The 19,232-nt window shown below is 50.4% G+C and overlaps 2 protein-coding genes across 6 annotated transcripts in view; both read left to right on the plus strand.

Moving 5' to 3' along the window:
• The window catches only part of cgna (cingulin a), a 75,574-nt gene extending 62,339 nt beyond the window's left edge, over positions 1-13,235 (plus strand). For 4 of the 5 annotated variants that reach the window (XM_080184034.1, XM_080184031.1, XM_080184035.1 and 1 more), the window contains exons 18-22: positions 1,924-2,007; positions 4,460-4,578; positions 6,490-6,598; positions 8,642-8,805; positions 12,998-13,234. In XM_080184034.1, coding sequence (XP_080040160.1) covers positions 1,924-2,007; positions 4,460-4,578; positions 6,490-6,598; positions 8,642-8,805; positions 12,998-13,139 — 618 coding nt within the window. In that variant the 3' untranslated portion in view covers positions 13,140-13,234. Of the gene's footprint in view, positions 1-1,923; positions 2,008-4,459; positions 4,579-6,489; positions 6,599-8,641; positions 8,806-12,997 lie in introns of all 5 variants that reach the window. The other variant, XM_080184036.1, reaches the window with a different exon arrangement.
• Positions 13,236-16,768: 3,533 nt separating this feature from the next.
• Positions 16,769-19,232, plus strand: part of LOC145339552 (uncharacterized) — a gene marked incomplete at its 3' end in the record, with an annotated part of 18,395 nt that continues 15,931 nt past the window's right edge. Inside the window, exon 1 of the mRNA XM_080184030.1 lies at positions 16,769-17,316. The remainder of the gene's footprint in view (positions 17,317-19,232) is intronic.

Raw genomic sequence — 19,232 nt, forward strand, 5'->3', positions numbered from 1 at the left:
GCCATGATTGAATGGGGGAGCAGACTCGATGGGCCGAGTGGCCTAATTCAGCTCCTGTGTGTTATGGTCTTATGTCTGAGTCTCTGATCAGACCCCATTTGGAGTATTGTGAGCAGTTTTGGAGCCCCGTATCGAAGGAAGGATGTGCCAGGCCTTGGAAAGGGTCCAGAGGAGGTTCTATTTAAGAAGGATACAGATTTCTAGACTCTGAAGGTATCAGGGGATATGGGGAGAAAGCAGGAGCCTGGCACTGAGACAGAGAATCAGCCATGGTCATGTTGAATAGTGGAGCAGGCTCAACAGGCCCAGCTCCTCCTGTTTTCTGTTTGTGTCAGCCAGTTTCCGATTAAATGATGGAATAGGTTCAAAGGGCTGAGTGGCCTCATAGAAACTAAGATCTGGAGTAGGCCATTCAGCCCTTCGAGCCTGCTCTGCCATTCAGAACGATCGAGGCTGATCCTTGATCCCAGTGCCATATTCCTACTTTCCCCACCACACCTCTGCTTTTTAAAATCGAAAGAAATTCTATCTTTCTTCAATATATTCAGTGACTGGTCCTCCACCGCTTTCTGCGGGAGAGAATTCCACAGGTTCACCACCCCTCGGAGTAAAGACATTGCCCCAGGTCTCAGTCCCAAAATGGCTGACCCCCCTATCCCGAGAATGTGTTCCAGATTCCCCCAACCAGGGAAAAACATCCTTCCTGCGTCTGGTCTAAAAGTTTTTAAAGTTTATTTATTAGTGTCACAAGTCGGCTTACATTAACACCACAATGAAGTTACTGTGAAAACCCCCCCCCCGTTGCCACACGTTCCTGTTCGGGTTACACTGAGGGAGAATTTAGCACGGCCAGTACACCCTAACCAGCACGGTCTTTCAGACTGTGGGAGAAAACCGGAGCACCCGGAGGAAACCCACGCAGACATGGGGAGAACGTGCAGGCTGCACACAGAGCCGGGAATCAAACACGGGTCCCTGATGTTGTGAGGCAGCAGTGCTAACCACCATGGTCTGTGCAGCATTGTGAGAATTTTGTACGTTTCAATGTGTTCCCCTCTCATCCTTTGGAACAACCAACCAATATCCCTTTAGCCCCAAGAGCGATATCTAATTCCTCCTGGAAATCACACAACATTTTGGCCTCGACTACTTTCCATGGGAGTGAATTCCACACGTTCACCACCCTCTGGGTGAAGATATTTCTCCTCATTTCTCTCCTAAACACGGCAGGACAGTGGGTTAGCACTGCTGCCTCACAGCGCCAGGGATCCGGGTTCGATTCCTGGCTCGGGTCACTGTCTGTGTGGAGTCTGCACGTTCTCCCCATGTCTGCGTGGGTTTCCTCCGGGTGCTCCGGTTTCCTCCCACAGTCTGAAAGACGTGCTGGTTAGGGTGCGTTGACTGCTAAATTCTCCCTCAGTGTACCTGAACAGGAGTGTGATGACTAGGGGATTTGCACAGTAACTTCATAGCAGTGTTAATGTAATCCTTACTTGTGACACTAATAAATAAATTTTACATTTAGCTGTTGCTGCACTCACTCTGTGACAAGTATAGGTTTGTGTCTCCTTAAAGGCTACAGTTGAATTCAAAGCAGTTCAAAGAGCTCGCTGGATTGAGTGCTGAATGGGCTGTCTCTGCAAGGAGAGGTTGAGCAGACTGGGGCCTGTACCCATTGGAGAACGAGAGGCGGAACGAGCTCTCCCTGGAGGACAGTATCTCGTTCTGCTCCTACAACTTGTGGTACAATTATGTAGAAGTGTGAGTGCCTGTTCTGACATCGATTCGAGTTCCCTGCTCTGCTGCCTTGTCTCAGGGCAAGACACTCGTTTGGACTGGAGTTATGGTGTAAACGCAGTGGATGGATTCCAAGTGGAGGGCGTACTGTTCTTTTCACCTTGTTTGTTTCTTTTGCACCCACAGATCGAGCAGCTGAGAGGTGAACTGATGCAAGAACGAGCGTCCAGACAGGATCTGGAATGCGATAAGATTTCTTTGGAAAGACAGGTGTGTTTCTGTAGTACGGGGTGGGGTGGAGGAAGCTGTTAACGTGGCTTATCATAGAGTGCTGACGGTGCAGATGGAGGCCATTCAGCCCATTGAGTCTGTACCAGCTCTCCAAAAGGGCATCTGACCCAGGCTGTCACCCTCCGGCCCATTTGCGTAACCCCACACATTCACTATAGCTAACCTCTCTGACCTGCATGTCTTTGGATGCTAGGGGACAATTTAGCACGTCCAATCCACCTAACCTACACACCATCGGACACTAAGGGGCAATTCCACATAGCCAATCCATATAACCTCCCCATCTTTCGGACTGTGGGGGGGAAACCGGAACACCTGGAGGAAACCCACACAGATATGGGGAGAATGTGCAGACTCCGTACAGATAGTGACCCAAGCTGGGAATTGAACCCGGGTGCCTGGCGCTGTGAGGCAGCAGTGCTAACCCACCGTGCCACCCCTGCAATAGACAAGGGAGTGTGGCAACAGAGGCTTGGTCTAATTTAACGCAAGGGGAAGGTGGTGGGCAACTGGGTGAAATGACGAGCTGGGTGGGGGGGCCACAGCTTTCGGGGGGCGGACGGGGAATAGACACAGATCTCGGGCAATAGTGGCGTGGGGCTGAGGGGGACCCTTGGTGCAGGCAAGCAAGGGGCCACAGCTGGTTAGGCATAGGAGGAGTTGTGTGTCATGGCGAAGAACAGGAGAATGTAAGGGGATCAAAGGTCACAGGGAGAAGGTGGGAGAAAGGTGTTGAGAAACTTATCAGCAATGGTGGACAGACTCAGTGGGCCGAATGGTCTGGTTCTGCTATACCTATTTCTCCAATTTGGTACAGATTGGATTGATTATTGTCATGTGTATTGGGATACAGTGAAAAGTATTGTTTCCTGTGCACAATACAGACAAAGCATACCGTTCATAGAGAAGGAAAGGAGAGGGTGCAGAATGTAGTGTTACAGTCACAGCGAGGGTGTAGAGAAAGATCAACTTAATGCGAGGTAGGTCCATTCAAAAGTCTGACAGCAGCAGGGAAGAAGCTGTTCTTGAGTCGGTCGGTACGGGACCTCAGACTTTTGTATCTTTTTCCCGATGGAAGAAGGTGGAAGAGAGAATGTCCGGGGTGCGTGAGGGGGGGGGGTCCTCGATTATGCCGGCTGCTTTTCCCCGAGGCAGCGGGAAGTGTAGACGGAGTCAATGGATGGGAGGCTGGTTTGTGTGATGGGATTGGGGGCTACATTCACCACCCTTTTGTAGTTCCTTGCGGTCTTGGGCAGAGCAGGAGCCCAGACCGAGCTGTGATACAACCAGAAAGAATGCTTTCTGTGGGGCATCTGTAAAAGTTGGTGAGAATCGTAGCCGACATGCCAAATTTGTTATTCTGGGAGGTGGAAGTCGGTGGCCTTTGTGTAGCTGTGGTGGTGGAGTTAAAAGTTCAGCTCGGGGCCAAATTGGAGATTAGATTTAGAGGAGCGAGTGAGAGGTTTGGGCAAGTGGAGCTGCCTGCTGCCGTGCTAAGCTTTGAGTTCCATCCTGTGTTGTTAGCTGCTGCCACCTGGAACAAGCCTCAGGGTTAAAGCCTGCCAGAGAACCCACCCCTGTGATTCTCACAGCGTGAGTCAGGTGAGGGCTGAGCAGTGGTTGCCTGCCCGGGCAGAGTTGGAGGACAGCCTTTTCCACCGGCCCATCCCGTCTCTATTCCCTGTTCTTGCTGGCACCCACTCCTGCCAGGGGATGGACCTGCCATCGTGGTGTGCCACTGTCTCGCGAGCCACCCTGACTCCACGACTCTTCTGCGACGCCCGTCCTCCCAACCACGCCTGCGCCGACCCCTCTTCCCGCCTTGCCCTCCGAGAAGATGTCTCTGCAGCTTTCCAAATGGCCGGAATTCTGGCCTTTATGTACTTTGTCCCCGCGGGCCAGCTTTCCGAATTCTTCCCGCTTTGTCCGCGTGTGGGATTGAAAAGCGTACGCATCAGCGTCCACCCCTGAAAAGCCCCTGCTTTCTCCCGCCTCTCTTTATTCAGGAACGCAAATCACTGCGGATGCTGGAATCTGAAACCGAAAGAGAAACTGCTGGAAAACCTCAACGGGTCTGGCAGCATCTGTTGGAGAGAGAAAAGAGCTGACGTTTCGAGTCCAGGCGACCCTTTGTCTTTTGACGCAAGGGTCGTCTGGACTCGAGATGTCAGCTCTTTTCTCCTGATGAGATCGCTGTCCTGCGGCCGTTAGCTGGTCAGAGTCCCAGCCAGCCCCCGCCTGTGTACGCCCAACGCCGATTTCCACGCACCCCCCCCCCAGCTAATTGCAGTGCTCACCACCGCTCGCTTACACCGCCGGGTCCCGGCCGAGTGTGAAACGAAACGGCGACACGGTGAGTCAGGCACCTCTCGATCCTCGGCCAGTCTCGCTTCCTCGCGGCTAACGACACCTTTTCCTCTTTGCCTTGAAGAATAAAGAGCTGAAGACGCGACTGGCCAACTGCGAAGGGAACATGAAACCCAGCGCCAACACGTCTCAGCTGGAGTCCCGCGTCAGGGAGCTGGAGGACCGCCTGCAGTCAGAGGAGAGGTACAAGATACGACGACGTGTAATCCCCACCCCACCCCGAGCCAGGGCTGCTTTCTGGGGGCTGAAGCAGGACAGGGTGATCCTTATCCGTGGGACCATGGGTGTTGCTGGCTGGGCCAGCATATATTATCATAGAACCCTACAGTGCAGAAAGAGGCCCTTCGGCCTATCGAGTCTGCACCGACTACAATCCCACCCAGGCTCCAGCCCCATATCCCTATGTATTATGCCCACTAATCCCTCTAACCTACGCATCCTTGGACACTAAGATGCAATTTAGCATGGCCAATCAACCTAACCCACACATCTTTTGGACTGTGGGAGGAGACCGGAGCACCTGGAGGAAACTCATGCAGACACAGGGAGAACGTGCAAACTCCACACAGACAGTGACCCGAGCCGGGAATCGAACCCGGGACCCTGGAGCTGTGAAGCAGCAGTGCTAACCCACTGTGCTACCGTGCCATCTAGACCTCCAACCCTGGCTGGTTCCTACTGACTGACCCTCAATCATCTTTAAATATCCATGCTGCTATTAGGGGTTTTTCTTAATTCATTCGTGAGACCTGGGCTGGCCAGAATGTGTCGTCCATTGGTCATTGTCCTTGGAGGGCAGTTAAGGTTATCTATTGTGGGACACGGGCGTTGCTGGCTGGGCCAGCATTTATTGTCCATCCCTCATTGCCCTTGGAGGGCAGTTGACCTCGGAAACAGGAGGCTGGGAGTCCGGAGTCTCGCCCCATTCTGGTGGATGGTAAAAGATTGAGCAGGGGCTTCAGGGTCGGGTGGGGGGAAACTTGAAACTGTCCAGCCGTGAGGGTGTGGGCATAGCTTGGTGGAGCAAGTGGAGGGGGGAGATTTACCTGCTCACTGCTTTCCTACTGTCCCACAAGGTGGCATGGGGAGGGAGAGTTATCCTGGTGTCCTAAACAGCATTACACACACACAAACACCGGACCGCACTCGCACTCGCACTCGCACTCTCACGCACGCTCTCTCTCTCTCTCACGCACACACGTAAGAACTAGGAGCAGGAGTAGGCCATCCAGCCCCTCGAGCCTGCTCCGCTATTCAATAAGATCATGGCTGATCTTTTTGTGGACTCAGCTCCGCTTACCCACCCGCTCTCCTTAATTCCTTTACTGTTCCAAAATCTATCCTTGCCTTAAAAACATTTTGTGAGGAGCCTCAACTGCTTCACTGGGCAAGGATTTCCACAAATAATTCCACAGATAACACACTCACACTCGCGTTGTACTGTGAACCAAAACTGCTGATAGTGGGACCCCACACTGTGGGCAGTAACTGCCCAGATTTACATGTGAAATATTTTGAAGCATTTCTCTGAGTGTTCTTAACTCAACCCGTCTCCACCTTGAATGTACTGCCTATAGTGTGTGGGGGGGAGAGATTATCACCTGTCGGGGAAAGAGGGATATGGGGAGCGAGGGTGAAGCTTTATCTTACTGCAATGGCAGACAAAGCTCCGGGGTATTCAGTAAGCTGACTCTCCCTATTTCCTGTGTTCATAATATTTGTACCAGCACTTGCAAATTATTAACTTCGTCATGAGTGTCTCACTCTCTCTCTCCCTCTTCCCCCTGTCTCTCTCTCTCCCTCTCCCCCTGTCTCTCTCTCTCTCCCTCTCCCCGTCTTTCTCTCTCTATCTCTCTCTCCCTCTCCCCCGTTTCTCTCTCTCCCTCTCCCCCGTTTCTCTCTCTCCCTCTCCCCCGTTTCTCCCTCTCCCTCTCCCCCGTTTCTCTCTCTCCCTCTCCCTCTCCCCCGTTTCTCTCTCTGCCTCTCCCTCTCCCCCGTTTCTCTCTCTGCCTCTCCCTCTCCCCCGTTTCTCTCTCTGCCTCTCCCTCTCCCTCTCCCCGTTTCTCTCTCTGCTCTGCGCCCTGACATTAACAGGGACCGCAGTGTGCTGCAGGGGTCTAACCGGAAGCTGGAGAGGAAGGTGAAGGAACTGACCATCCAGCTGGACGATGAGCGGCAGCAGGTATCGGATGAGAAAGATCAGGTATGGCTGTGCGAGGGAAGGACACTCGGAGGGGTTATCCCCCAGCGTTAGTGCTGCGCCTGGCTCGCTTCTCTGGGCTGGGGAGGAGCTGCTTTCTCCTTCCTTTGATTTATTCACTCTCAGGATGTGTGGGTGTCGCTGGGGCAGGCCCAGTGTTTGCACCCATCCCCAATTGCCCCCTTGAACTGAGTGTCTCGCCGGGTCAGAGGGCAGTTCAGATTCAACCACATTGTGAATGATTGATTCTTTTTCCTTATTAGTCTCCCCCATCCCCTCCTCCCTCCCTCCCTCCACTCTTACCCTCCCTCCCCCTCCCCTGTGTCCCCCTCTGCCCCTCCATGCTGCTCTTTTTTCTTCAAACCTCTAAGCTAGTCCCAGTTGCCCACATTTGGCCCATATCCTTCTATACCCATCTTACCCATGTAACTATCTAAACACTTTTTAAAAGATAAAATTGTACCCGCCTCTGGATCCTTTTGTATCTCTCCCCTCGCCCCTTAAACCTATGCCCTCTAGTTTTGGACTCAAACAATGTTTATTTAAGAATATAGTTAACATGTATAGTAAGAAAATTAAGCATAACCTTAACCAACTACAAACAAGACGGTAAAAGCAGTCCTGATACTGTGTCAAACCTTAACAACTAAACGCACTGCTCCAGCCATACGAATCCTGTAAACAATCACCCCTTTTTGGGATTCGCACAGAGAAAAGGAACAGACTCATCGAGGTTTACAGCGTGGAAACAGGCCCTTCGGCCCAACCTGTCCATGCTATCTTTTTTTTAAACCCCTAAACTAATGCCAATTACCTGCATTTGGCCCATTTCCCTCTATACCCATCTTACCCATGTAACTGTCTAAATGCTTTTTAAAAGATAAAATTGTACCTGTCTCTGCTACTGCCTCTGGCAGCTCGTTCCAGACACTCACCACCCTCTGTGAGAAGCAGTTGCCTCTCTGTATCTCTCACCTTAAAATGCTCACCCGATGCTGGAACTTAGCCCTTTGGTTGGAGAATTGAAACTCTTGATTTTTCCGTTCTGGAAATTCCCAGCACCTGGAAACAGAGAGCCACTGTAAGCGTCTAGTCAGCAAACCCCCGAAACAGCAAAATTTTCCTTCCAAAGCTAAGAAAAACTGCTTCCAGTCTGCGTCCCAACAGCTTCAAACTATTTTGATCTGATTTATTATTGTCGCGTGTATCGGGACACAGTGAAAAGTATTGTTTCTTGCGCACTATACAGACAAAGCATACTGTTCATCGAGTACATCGATCTGATTTATTATTGTCACGTGTATTGGGATACAGTGAAAAGTATTGTTTCTTGCGCGCTATACAGACAAAGCATACCATTCATAGAGTACATAGATTTATTATTGTCATGTGTATTGGGACACAGTGAAAAGTATTGTTTCTTGCGCGCTATACAGACAAAGCATACCGTTCATAGAGTACATAGATTTATTATTGTCATGTGTATTGGGACACAGTGAAAAGTATTGTTTCTTGCACGCTATACAGACAAAGCATACCGTTCATAGAGTACATAGATTTATTATTGTCATGTGTATTGGGACACAGTGAAAAGTATTGTTTCTTGCGCGCTATACAGACAAAGCATACTGTTCATAGAGTACATCGATTTGATTTATTATTGTCATGTGTATTGGGACACAGTGAAAAGTATTGTTTCTTGCGCGCTATACAGACAAAGCATACTGTTCATAGAGTACATCGATTTGATTTATTATTGTCATGTGTATTGGGACACAGTGAAAAGTATTGTTTCTTGCGCGCTATACAGACAAAGCATACCATTCGTTGAGTACATAGATTTGATTTATTATTGTCACGTGTACTCTTATGTTTTGGTGAGGTAATGATGGATTTGAGTGGTTTGGTCTCATTCCTGATGTACAAACCTGCTGGAGTGAGAAGTGTTCAGACTTGCGTTGGCGCAGGAGTGTTAGGCTAGTAAAGGTTGCCCGTTTTTCAGCCAGTTGCTGGCCTCTCACGGCACACGTTTCCCTCCCTGCGCAGCTGACCCTGCGAGTGAAAGCATTGAAGCGTCAGGTGGACGAGGCAGAGGAAGAGATTGAGCGGTTGGAAACGGCGAGGAAGAAAGCCCTGCGAGAGGTGGAAGATCTCCACGAGACCAACGAGCAGCTTCAGAACCGTGTCAAGTCCCTGGAAAAGGACAACTGGTAAGAGGACAGAGCCACCCACCATCTTAATCACCCCCTCCCTCCACCACCGACACGCAGTGGCAGCAGTTCACTAGGCTGATACTGGAGATGAGGGGGTTGGCCTATGAAGAGAGACTAAATAGACTGGGTCTGTACTCGTTGGAGTTTAGAAGGATGATGGGGGGGATCTTATAGAGACGTATAAGATAATGAAGGGGATGGATAGGGTAGAGGTAGAGAGATTCTTCCCGCTTAGAAAGGACAGCAGGACTAGAGGGCACAGCCTCAAGATAAGGGGGCAATTTAGATCAGAGTTGAGGAGGAACTTCTTCACTCAAAGGGTGGTGAATCTCTGGAATTCTCTGCCCGTTGAAGTGGTGGAGGCTGCCTCGTTAAATATATTTAAGTCACGGGTAGATAGGTTTCTGATAGACAGGGGAATTAAGGGTTATGAGGAGAAAGTGGGAAAGTGGAACTGATCCACTTCAGATCAGCCATGATCTTATCGAATGGCGGGGCAGGCTCAAAGGGCTAGATGGCCTACTCCTGCTCCTATTTCTTATGTTCTTATCTACAAGACGCACTGCAGCAATTCTCCAAGATAACTTTGATATCACCCCCTCTTCCTTTACCACCTAGAAGGACAAGGGCAGTAGATGGGTGAGAATATCACCACCTGAAAGTTTCCCCTCCGACTCCAGAAATGTATCCGTTAGGTGGATTGGCCATGCTTAATTGCCCCTTAGTATGCAAGATGTGTTGGTTTGGTGCAATGGCCATGCTAAATTGCCTCTTAGTGCCCAAAGATGTGTTGGTTAGATGGATTGGCCATGCTAAATTGACCCAGTGTCTGTGGGGTTAAGGGAATAGGGCCTGGGAGGAATTGTGGTCAGTGGAGACATGATGGACCGAATGGCCTCCTATTGCACTGTAGGGATTCTGAGTCACGCGCATGCGAGCGACAGAGCAGTGAGCTGTTACTGACAAAGCACACTGTTCATAGAGTACATAGGGGAGAAAGAAAGGAGAGGGTGCAGAATGTAGTGTTACAGTCACAGCGAGGGTGTAGAGAAAGATCAACTTAATGCGAGGTAGGTCCATTCAAAAGCCTGACAGCAGCAGGGAAGAAGCTGTTCTTGAGTCGGTTGGATTGTCACCTCAGATTTTTGCATCTTTTTCCTGATGGAAGAAGGTGGAAGAGAGGGTGCGTGGGGGTCCTTGATTATGCTGGCTGCTTTTCCCGAGGCAGCAGGAAGTGTATACGGAGTCAATGGATGGGAGGTTGGTTTGTGTGATGGATTGGGCAACATTCACGACCGTTTTGTAGTTCCTTGTGGTCTTGGGCAGAGCAGGAGCCCTGACCGAGCTGTGATACACCCAGAAAGAATGCTTTCTATGGGGCATCTGTAAAAGTTGACGAGTGTCGTAGCGGACATGCTAAATTTCCTTAGTCTTCCAAGAAAGTAGAGGCACTGGTGGGGCTTTCTTGACTATAGTGTTGGCGTGGGGGGGACCAGGATAGGTTATTGGTGATCTGGACACCTAAAAACTTGTAGCTCTGCACCATTTCTACGTCATCCCCGTTGATGTAGGCAGGGGTGTGTCCTCTACTACGCTTCCTGAAGTTACTACATGTGTCTTTGCGACTGGGTTTGCCACAAAGATGGACCACCAGAGGTGAACAGTTGTAAGATTTTTCTCCCCGGGGCAGGATGTTGCCTGGATTGGGAGGCATGCCTTATGAGGATGGGTTGAGGGAGCTCGGTCTCTTCTCCCTGGAGAGACGAAGGTTGAGAGGTAACCTGATAGAGGTTTATAAGATGTTGAGAGGAATAGATAGGGTGGATACTCAGAGGCTTTTTCCCAGGGCTGAAATGGTGGCTGCGAGAGGACACAGGTTTAAGGTGCTGGGGAGCAGGTACAGAGGAGATGTCAGGGGTAAGTTTTTCACTCAGAGGGTGGAGAGTGGAATCGGCTGCCGTCGGTGGTGGTGGAGGCGAACTCGCTGGGGTCTTTTAAGAGACTTCTGGATGAGCACATGGGATTTAATGGGATCGAGGGTTACAGATAGGCCAGGTAGGTAGGGATATGATCGGCACAACTTGTGGGCTGAAGGGCCTGTTTGTGCTGTAGTGTTCTGTGTTCTAAATGACAATTACAAGGGGGCACAAGTTCAAGATAAGGTTCAGTGGAGATGTGGGAGGTGTGTGGAAGTTTTCTTTACAGAGAGGGCGGTGGGGGCCTGGATTGTCAAGTGAGGGGTGGTTGAGGCGAATACTTTGGACTTATCTGGATAGACACATCAACAGACGGCGAATAGAGGGATACAGGCGGTCTCGATCTCACTAGGACAACATGATGGGGGCAGGAGGGCCAAAGGGCCTGTTCCTGTGCTGTACTGTTCTTCTTTCCATTCGGAGATTGGCGGCAGAGTGGGCTCGAGCGGTTGGTGGGTCTCCTCGCCCTCCTTATTTTGTCGTGGCGGCTGCAGGATGGAGAACAGGAGGGACGCCTGCGTCCCGGGACCACAGACAAAGTGTAAACTCTCCTCATCCCCCCCCCCCTCCACCCTCTCTCTCTCTCTCTCTCTCTCTCTGTCTCTCTCTCCAGGCAGTGCCACTATAAACGAGAAGCAGACTGAGCTGTCGTAAGTTGACATTTTGGAACAGTTTCGTGTAGACCTCCCCCCCACTGCCCTCCCAGTGCTATGCATGCCGGCCCCCCCCCCCCCACAGCAAACAAGCCCTGTCTGTGCCTCCGCTGACCGCTTGCTCACAGAGCGGGGAGTTCAGTCACCTGTTTAACCAGGCTGTGAGCCGGTTACCACCAATGCTGCTGTACGGCGTACACTCCTGTCTACACAGAGAGGTCCTTCCAAGCATGTCTGCCCAGAGCAGGGGGAAATGGCTGTACCTTAGAGAAAAGCACCCAGTCTGCATGAATACTTTTAACTAGTTTGCTCGCTTATGAAACTGGACCTTGGGGGCTAGTTTAAGAAGTCCATTTGCTTAGAGTGCATGTGATAGCACGCTGTTACTGCATAAGATTGTGCAACTATGCATAAAAACTGGACTAACCCCACTTCTAAATGTGGTTGGTAATATTTAGCAGCGTATTCTGGCAGCGTGCCTGCCTCCGAGTTCTATTTACAGTGGGGTTAGCACTACTGCCTCCCAGCACCAGGGACCCCAGGTTCGATTCCCGGCTGGGGTCACTCTGTGCAGAGTCTGTACATTCTCCCCGTGTCTGCGTGGGCTTCCCACACTCCAAAAATGTGTGGCTTAGGTTGATTGGCCGTGCTAAATTGCACCCCAGTGTTAGGGGGATTACCAAGGTAAGTATGTGGGGTTACGAGGATAGGGCCTGGTGTGATTGTTGGTGCAGACTTGATGGGCCAAATGGCCTCCTGCATTGTAGGGATTCTGCGATTTTTTTTTTAATGAATTCTACTTGTCACACCCTGAGCATATTCACTTGTATTGGCTCCTAATTGGGCAATGTCTCCCGCCCTATCTCTGTAACCTCCTCCAGCCCCTACACCCTCTCCCTATCTCTGTAACCCCCTCCAGCCCCTACACCCCCTCCCTATCTCTGTAACCCCATCCAGCTCTACACCCCCATCCCCATCTCTAACCTCCTCCAATCCCAACACCCCCTCCCTATCTCTGTAACCTCCTCCAGCCCCCTACACCCCCTCCCTATCTCTGTAACCTCCTCCAGCCCCGCACATGTCACTCATTTTCCCTGGTGCTCTGGTTTCCTCCCACAGTCTGAAAGACGTGCTGGTTAGGGTGTATCGGCCGTGCTAAATTCTCCCTCAGTGTATCCCGAACAGGCGCCGGAGTGTGGCGACTAGGGTATTTTCACAGTAACTTCATTGCAGTGTTAATGTAAGCTGACTTGTGACATTAATAAATAAACTTTAAACCAATGCACCCAAACCAGCACGTCTTTCGGACTGTGGGAGGAAACCGGAGCACCCGAAGGAAACCCACGCAGACATGGGGAGAATGTGCAGACTCCACACAGACAGTGACCCGAGCCGGGAATCGAACCCGGGTCCCCTGTGAGACCCGGGCGCTGTGAGGCAGCAGCGCTAACGCACTGTGCCACTCCTCCCACTCCTGTCCCCAGCCAGGGAGGTGCACCGATTGAGGCCCCGTCCCCCCGAAGCGACAATAACTGCCTCCTTTTGTGTTCCACGTTGCAGGCGCAAAACCACGCGGGCCAACACGAATCTACGGGGGGAGGACGACGACGATGCCAGCACGGATGATGAGTTCAGCAGCATCTACCAGCCCTCCATTGCCTCGCTGATATCAGAGAGCAACCTCCAGGCCAGCTCCTGCTAGGCTGGGCCTTTCCCAGCAAGGGTGTTGGGGAGGGGGATTCAGTATAACAACCACTCTGCCACTCTCTGTGTCTCTGTCTCTCTCTCTGTGTGTCTCTGTCTCTCTCTCTCTGTGTGTCTCTGTCTGTCTCTCTGTGTCTGTGTCTCTGTGTGTGTGTGTCTCTGTCTCTCTCTCTCTTTGTCTCTGTCTCTGTGTGTGTCTCTGTCTGTCTCTGTGTCTCGGCGTGTGTATCAATGGGCAGGAAGTGTGCTGGGAGTCCGGTGTGATGGTTGGAATTGGAATATCTGCTGGCCCCCTCTGTGAACGTGCTGCTCTCGGGGCTGAACCTGATAAGAAAGAGTCTTCGCTGTCAGAAGATGTGTACGGGAAGTTGAAAGGCAAACTTGTTTATCCTTCATCTGCTTCCCCAACATTACCAAGGGTCGACGTTGGCCTCAGTTGGGGGGGGGGGTGCGGAATATCACTTATATTTCTGCTCCACCTACCCCCATTCCCATGCTGCAGTTGGGGGTGTAAGCTTTGCCTTTTCAATATGCACATTCTCAGGAGAACCCCATTCTTTTCCATTCCCCCCCCCGCCCCACCCCACCCCACCAGCCGGTACATGGTGCGCTAACCCCGTGTAAGCTCAGGGGGTATTGTGTGACTGGACCAGTGTGTCCAGACAACTCTCCCGGGGAGCGAAAGGCAAGGAATGAGAGAATCCCTACCCTGCAGGAGAAGGCCCTATGGCCCATCGAGCCAGCACCAACTCTCTCTTGTACCCTCTCTCTCTCTCTCTCTGCCTGCCCCCTCTCTCTCTGTGTCTTTCTTTCCCTCCCTCCCTCTCTCACATGCCTTCTCCTCTCTCTCGTGCCCCGTCACCCAAGCGGCATTGGATTGCAGAGGGAGGCTGCAGCAAGTCTTGCTTCCACCGCTTTCTCCAATCCTGGAGTGTCGACAGAATCTAAAATCTCACAGTCCGTCCATCCCCCGAGGAAGATTAATTTGCAGCAAGTTGTCAGGATGGCTAAGGCCACAGACCCGAGGAATGTGATTCCTTGCCTGGTGAATTCTGGTCCCTTTCTAGGGGGCGAGGGTTCAAATCCCACTCCTGGCATTTCCATTTAAAGGCAGCATGGTGGCACAGTGGGTTAGCACTGCTGCTTCAGCACCAGGGATCCAGCTCAGGTCACTGTCTGTGTGGAGTCTGCACGTTCTCCCCCTGTCTCTGTGGGTTTCTTCCGGGTGCTCCGGGTTCCTCCCACGGTCTGAAGATGTTCAGGTTAGGTGGATTGGCCATGCTAAATTACCCCTTAGTGTCCAAAGATGTGCAGGTTAGGGTGGATTGGCCATGCTAAATTGTCCCTTAGTGTCCAAAGATGTGTAGGTTAGGGTGGATTGGCCATGCTAAATTGTCCCTTAGTGTCCAAAGATGTGTAGGTTAGGGTGGATTGGCCGTGCTAAATTGTCCCTTAGTGTCCAAAGATGTGTAGGTTAGGTGGATTGGCCATGCTAAATTGTCCCTTAGTGTCCAAAGATGTGTAGGTTAGGGTGGATTGGCCATGCTAAATTGTCCCTTAGTGTCCAAAGATGTGTAGGTTAGGGTGGATTGGCCATGCTAAATTGTCCCTTCGTGTCCAAAGATGTGTAGGTTAGGGTGGATTGGCCGTGCTAAATTGTCCCTTAGTGTCCAAAGATGTGTAGGTTAGGTGGATTGGCCATGCTAAATTGTCCCTTAGTGTCCAAAGATGTGTAGGTTAGGGTGGATTGGCCATGCTAAATTGTCCCTTAGTGTCCAAAGATGTGTGGGTTAGGGTGGATTGGCCATGCTAAATTGTCCCTAGTGTCAGGGGATTAGCAGGGTAAATGTGTGGGGTTACATGAATAGAGCCTGGGTGGGATTGTGGTTGGTACAGACTCAATGGGCCAAATGGCCTCCTTCTGCACTGTATAGATTCCCACGATGAAGAGTTTCTATAATTCTATAACAAAAATCCTGAATTCCGGAATGCACCATCCCAGCCACGGATGTCTCTCCTGTTCCCCGAGCCAGTGATATTATCCGATTGTCGGTTCGGGATTTATCACACTGGCCCTCAACATTCTCTTCCTGCTCCTCTTCCTGCTCCTCCACACACATCCCCCTCCACCCCGGAGGAATAGACTGTGGGAGGGGGAGAGAACAGGGGTGAGGTTTGGACCTCTTGGACAGGAGAGAGATGGTGACGTGCTGGTTATGTCACCAGAGGCCTCCAGGCAAACGCTCTGGGACCGGGCAGGGGCGCGTGGACATGGGCAGCTGGTGGGAATTTAAATCCGGTTAATAAAATCTGAGATTGAGAGCGAGTCTCGGTCACAGCGACCGTGACAACGATCATCAGTTGTCACAAAAATAAACCCACCTCGTTCACTAATGTCCCCTTTTAGGGAAGGAAATCTGCCGTCCTTACCTGGCCTGGCCTACATGTGACTCCAGAGCGCCCCTGCCCCCCCCCCACACACACACACACACACACACAGAGCTGGTTGACTCTTAAGTGCCTTCTTCTGAAATGGCCCAAGCGAGACACTCAGTTCAAGAGGCAATTAGGGATGGGCAATAAATACTGGCCCTGCCCTCAGCTACATCCCCTACACCCCCGTGAAATTTTTTTTTAACTGATCTAAATATGCCTTTGATTTAAAAGGGAATTAAAATTTATTTATTAGTGTCACAAGTCGGCTTACGTTAACACTGCAATGAAGTGACTGCGAAAATCCCCCTGTTGCCACATTCTAGTGTCTGTTCGGGTTACACTGAGGGAGAATTTAGTGCGGCCAATCCACCCTAAACCAACACGTCTTTCTGACTCTGGGAGGAATCCGGAGGAAACCCACATGGATCCCGGGGGGTGGACGTGCAACAAACAGTGACCAGAGGCTGGGGAATCGAACCCTGGGGGTCCCTGGCGCCATGAGGCAGTAGTACTGACCTGACCTGACCTTCAGGGGTGACGGTGGGGGAAGGGGTGGTATATCACAAGGGCGTAATCATCATTAAATCAGAAGCTTCAGGTCCAAGGTGAACTGCTTGCGAATTTAAACTCGCGCCATCTGCCAGCAAAATAATTTAGGACAGAGGTACATGTTTCGCCCCTGTCCCTGCTGTAAGTATACAATGTATATGGTAGTTGTAAATAAATATATTTCTATTTCCGAGCATTACATTGCATTAACTTTTATAAATTTATGAATGCAAAAATCAAGTCAAATAGTACCTTGAGTTATATATGAATTAAAGAGATTTATACAGAATCTATATAGAGATTTATATATGTATTATCTGTATAGCAGAATGTATTAATGACTTATCTATCAATCAAGATTTGAGATTTTTCTCCCCCTCAGGTTAAGCAGCAACTTTTTAAACCTATATTTTTTTCACATTTATATTTTTGTATATAATACATTGGAAATCCAGAACCTTTTAATTTGAGCATTGTATGCAAGTTAATAAACCTGATGAAGATATTTGCTTGCGAATGGTTTTTCGGTTTGGAGGGTGGTCCTTGTATACTTCTCCAAGGAGGGAGAATTTAACAATTACCGCTTGACGTTCAATGGCATTTCCATCACTGAATTCTGCGCCCCCCCCCCCTCCCCCCTCCCCCCGACTATCAACATCCTGGGGGTTACCATTGATCAGAACCTGAACTGGACCCAACCATATAAATACTGTGGCGACCAGAGCAGGTCAGAGGCTGGGAATCCTGTGGAGAGTAACTCACCTCCTCACTCCCCAAAGCATGTCCATCATCAACAAGGCACAAGTCAGGAGTGTGATCTAACACTCCCCACTTGCCTGGATGGGTGCGCCTCCAACAACAATCTCCACTTGCCAGGATGAGCGCAGCTCCAACAACAATCTCCACTTGCCTGAATGAGCGCGGCTTCCAACAACAATCTCCACTTGTCTGGATGAGTGCAGCTCCCAACAACACTCGAGAAGCTCGATACCATCCAGGACAAAGCAGCCCCACTTGATCAACATGCTAACCACAAACACTCATTTCCTCCACCATCGACGCACAACGGTAGCTGTGTGTACCATCGTTATGGTTCAGGTTAGAAACTCTAGTGTTCTATGAAGGCTGCCTGAATCTCAAGTTTTGCATCTTGAATTTGGCGAGGATAAGCATGATCGGTTTCACTTCAGGTATGATTCCAGTGATCCACTAGGGAGCTTTTACCAAACAAAGTTTATTTAAGAATATAGTTAACATGTATAGTAAGAAAATTAGCGAGATCTTTTATCAATTACAAACAAGAAGCAAAACACCAATATATATAACCCTTAATGAATATGTCTAATTATTTTCCAATCAAAACCAAAATCCAATAAACCATATCCTTTAACCAGATTTATCACTGCACAGATGAAATCTCACATGATACTGGAGTACAGTTCCTTTAGTTCAATGCTGATTTCAAATGATCTTAAAAACTCAGAGTCGCTTGCAGTCTTCAAAACACCGAGAGATAGATTCTTTACTGCTTTCTGCTAACTGGTAAAGCTTCCAAAGTAAAGACCGAGAGAGAAACCCCTTTCAGCTGTGCTTTAGGGATGGCACAGTGGTGCAGTGATTAGCACTGCTGCTTCACAGTGCCAGGGACTCGGGTTCAATTCCAGCCTCGGGTGACACTGTAGAGTTTGCACGTTCTCCCTGTGTCTGCATGGGTTTCCTCTAGGTGCTCCCGTTTCCTTCCACAGTACAAAGATGTGCAGGTTAGGTGGATTGGCCATGCTAAATTGCCCCTTATATTCCAAAGATGTGCAGGTTAGGGGGGGATTGGCCATGCTAAATTGCCCGTTAGTATCCAGAGATGTGCAGGTTAGGTTACTGGTCAATTTAGCATAGCCGTTGTGTCAGGGGGATTAACAAGTTAAATGTGAGTTATGGGAACAGGGCCTGGGTGGATTAGTGGTCGGTACAGACTTGATGGGCTGAATGGCCTCCTATTCTGTAGGAATTCTCCCATTCCAACACTGCAGCCAAAACAAGACGAGAAACAACCCATGGTCACCTGACCGGCACGCAGCCCTTTGCTCCTCCCATCAATGGCATCACTAAGGCTGTGAGGTTAGGTGATGTCATTGGTGGGAGGAGCAAAAAACAACCGCTGCAGAGATCATGATTTTAAAAAAAATCTCTTAGAGGGATACCAACATCAGACCACCCACAAGGTGACCTGAGGTGACTCACCAAGGCTCCTTTTAAGATGGAGCAGAGAATGTCTTATCTCAGACGGCGGTGTAGAATTCTCCCCCCACCTTATCCCAGCACCCCCAGGGAGTCGTGTCTCTGGGCCATGGAATACATCCAAGCCTGAGTTAGAACAATTTCTGATGGACAAGGAGGTTGAGGGTTGGTTTGTGGGGGGGGGGGAGTTGGGTCAGAAAGGATTAGACAGTCGGAATGAAGGTGAACTGGAAACGGTGGAGAGATAATCTACCATAGGAGAAAGAGGATCAGAGAGGGATTGGTTAACCAGATCCACATTGACTCCTGGTCCCGCAAGTCCCTGATGTTAAAATTCTGATCCTTCGCTCTGCAACCTCTCAACTCCTGCCCTCCCCCTATCTCTGTAACCTCCTCCAACCCCAACACCCCTTCCCTATCTCTGTAACCTCCTCCAGCCCCCTACACCCCCCTCCCTATCTCTGTAACCTCCTCCTCTCATTGCTCCGCCATTGGGAGCCGTGCTTTCAGCTGCCTGGGGGGGCCCTGAGCTCTGGAATTCCCTCCCTAAACCTCTCCAACTCTGTCTCCCTCTGTCTTTCCAGCCCTATCTCTCTGTCTCTCTCTCTCTGTCTCTGTTTCTGTCTGTCTCTCGCTCTGTCTGTGTCTGCCTCTCTCCCCCTCTCTCCCTCTCCCTCTGTGTGTGTCTCTCCCACTGTGTGTGTGTGTCTCTCTCTCTCCCTCTGTGTGTGTGTGTGTGTGTGTGTGTGTGTGTGTGTCTCTCTCTCTCTCTCTCTCTCTCCCCCTCTGTGTGTGTGTGTGTGTGTGGCTCTCTCTCCCTCTCCCACTGTGTGTGTGTGTGTGTGTGTCTCTCTCTCTCTCTCTCTCTCTC

This window comes from Carcharhinus amblyrhynchos, unplaced genomic scaffold (assembly GCF_965287045.1).
Source record: "Carcharhinus amblyrhynchos unplaced genomic scaffold, sCarAmb.v2.hapA scaffold_534, whole genome shotgun sequence".
NCBI classification, from domain to species: domain Eukaryota; kingdom Metazoa; phylum Chordata; class Chondrichthyes; order Carcharhiniformes; family Carcharhinidae; genus Carcharhinus; species Carcharhinus amblyrhynchos.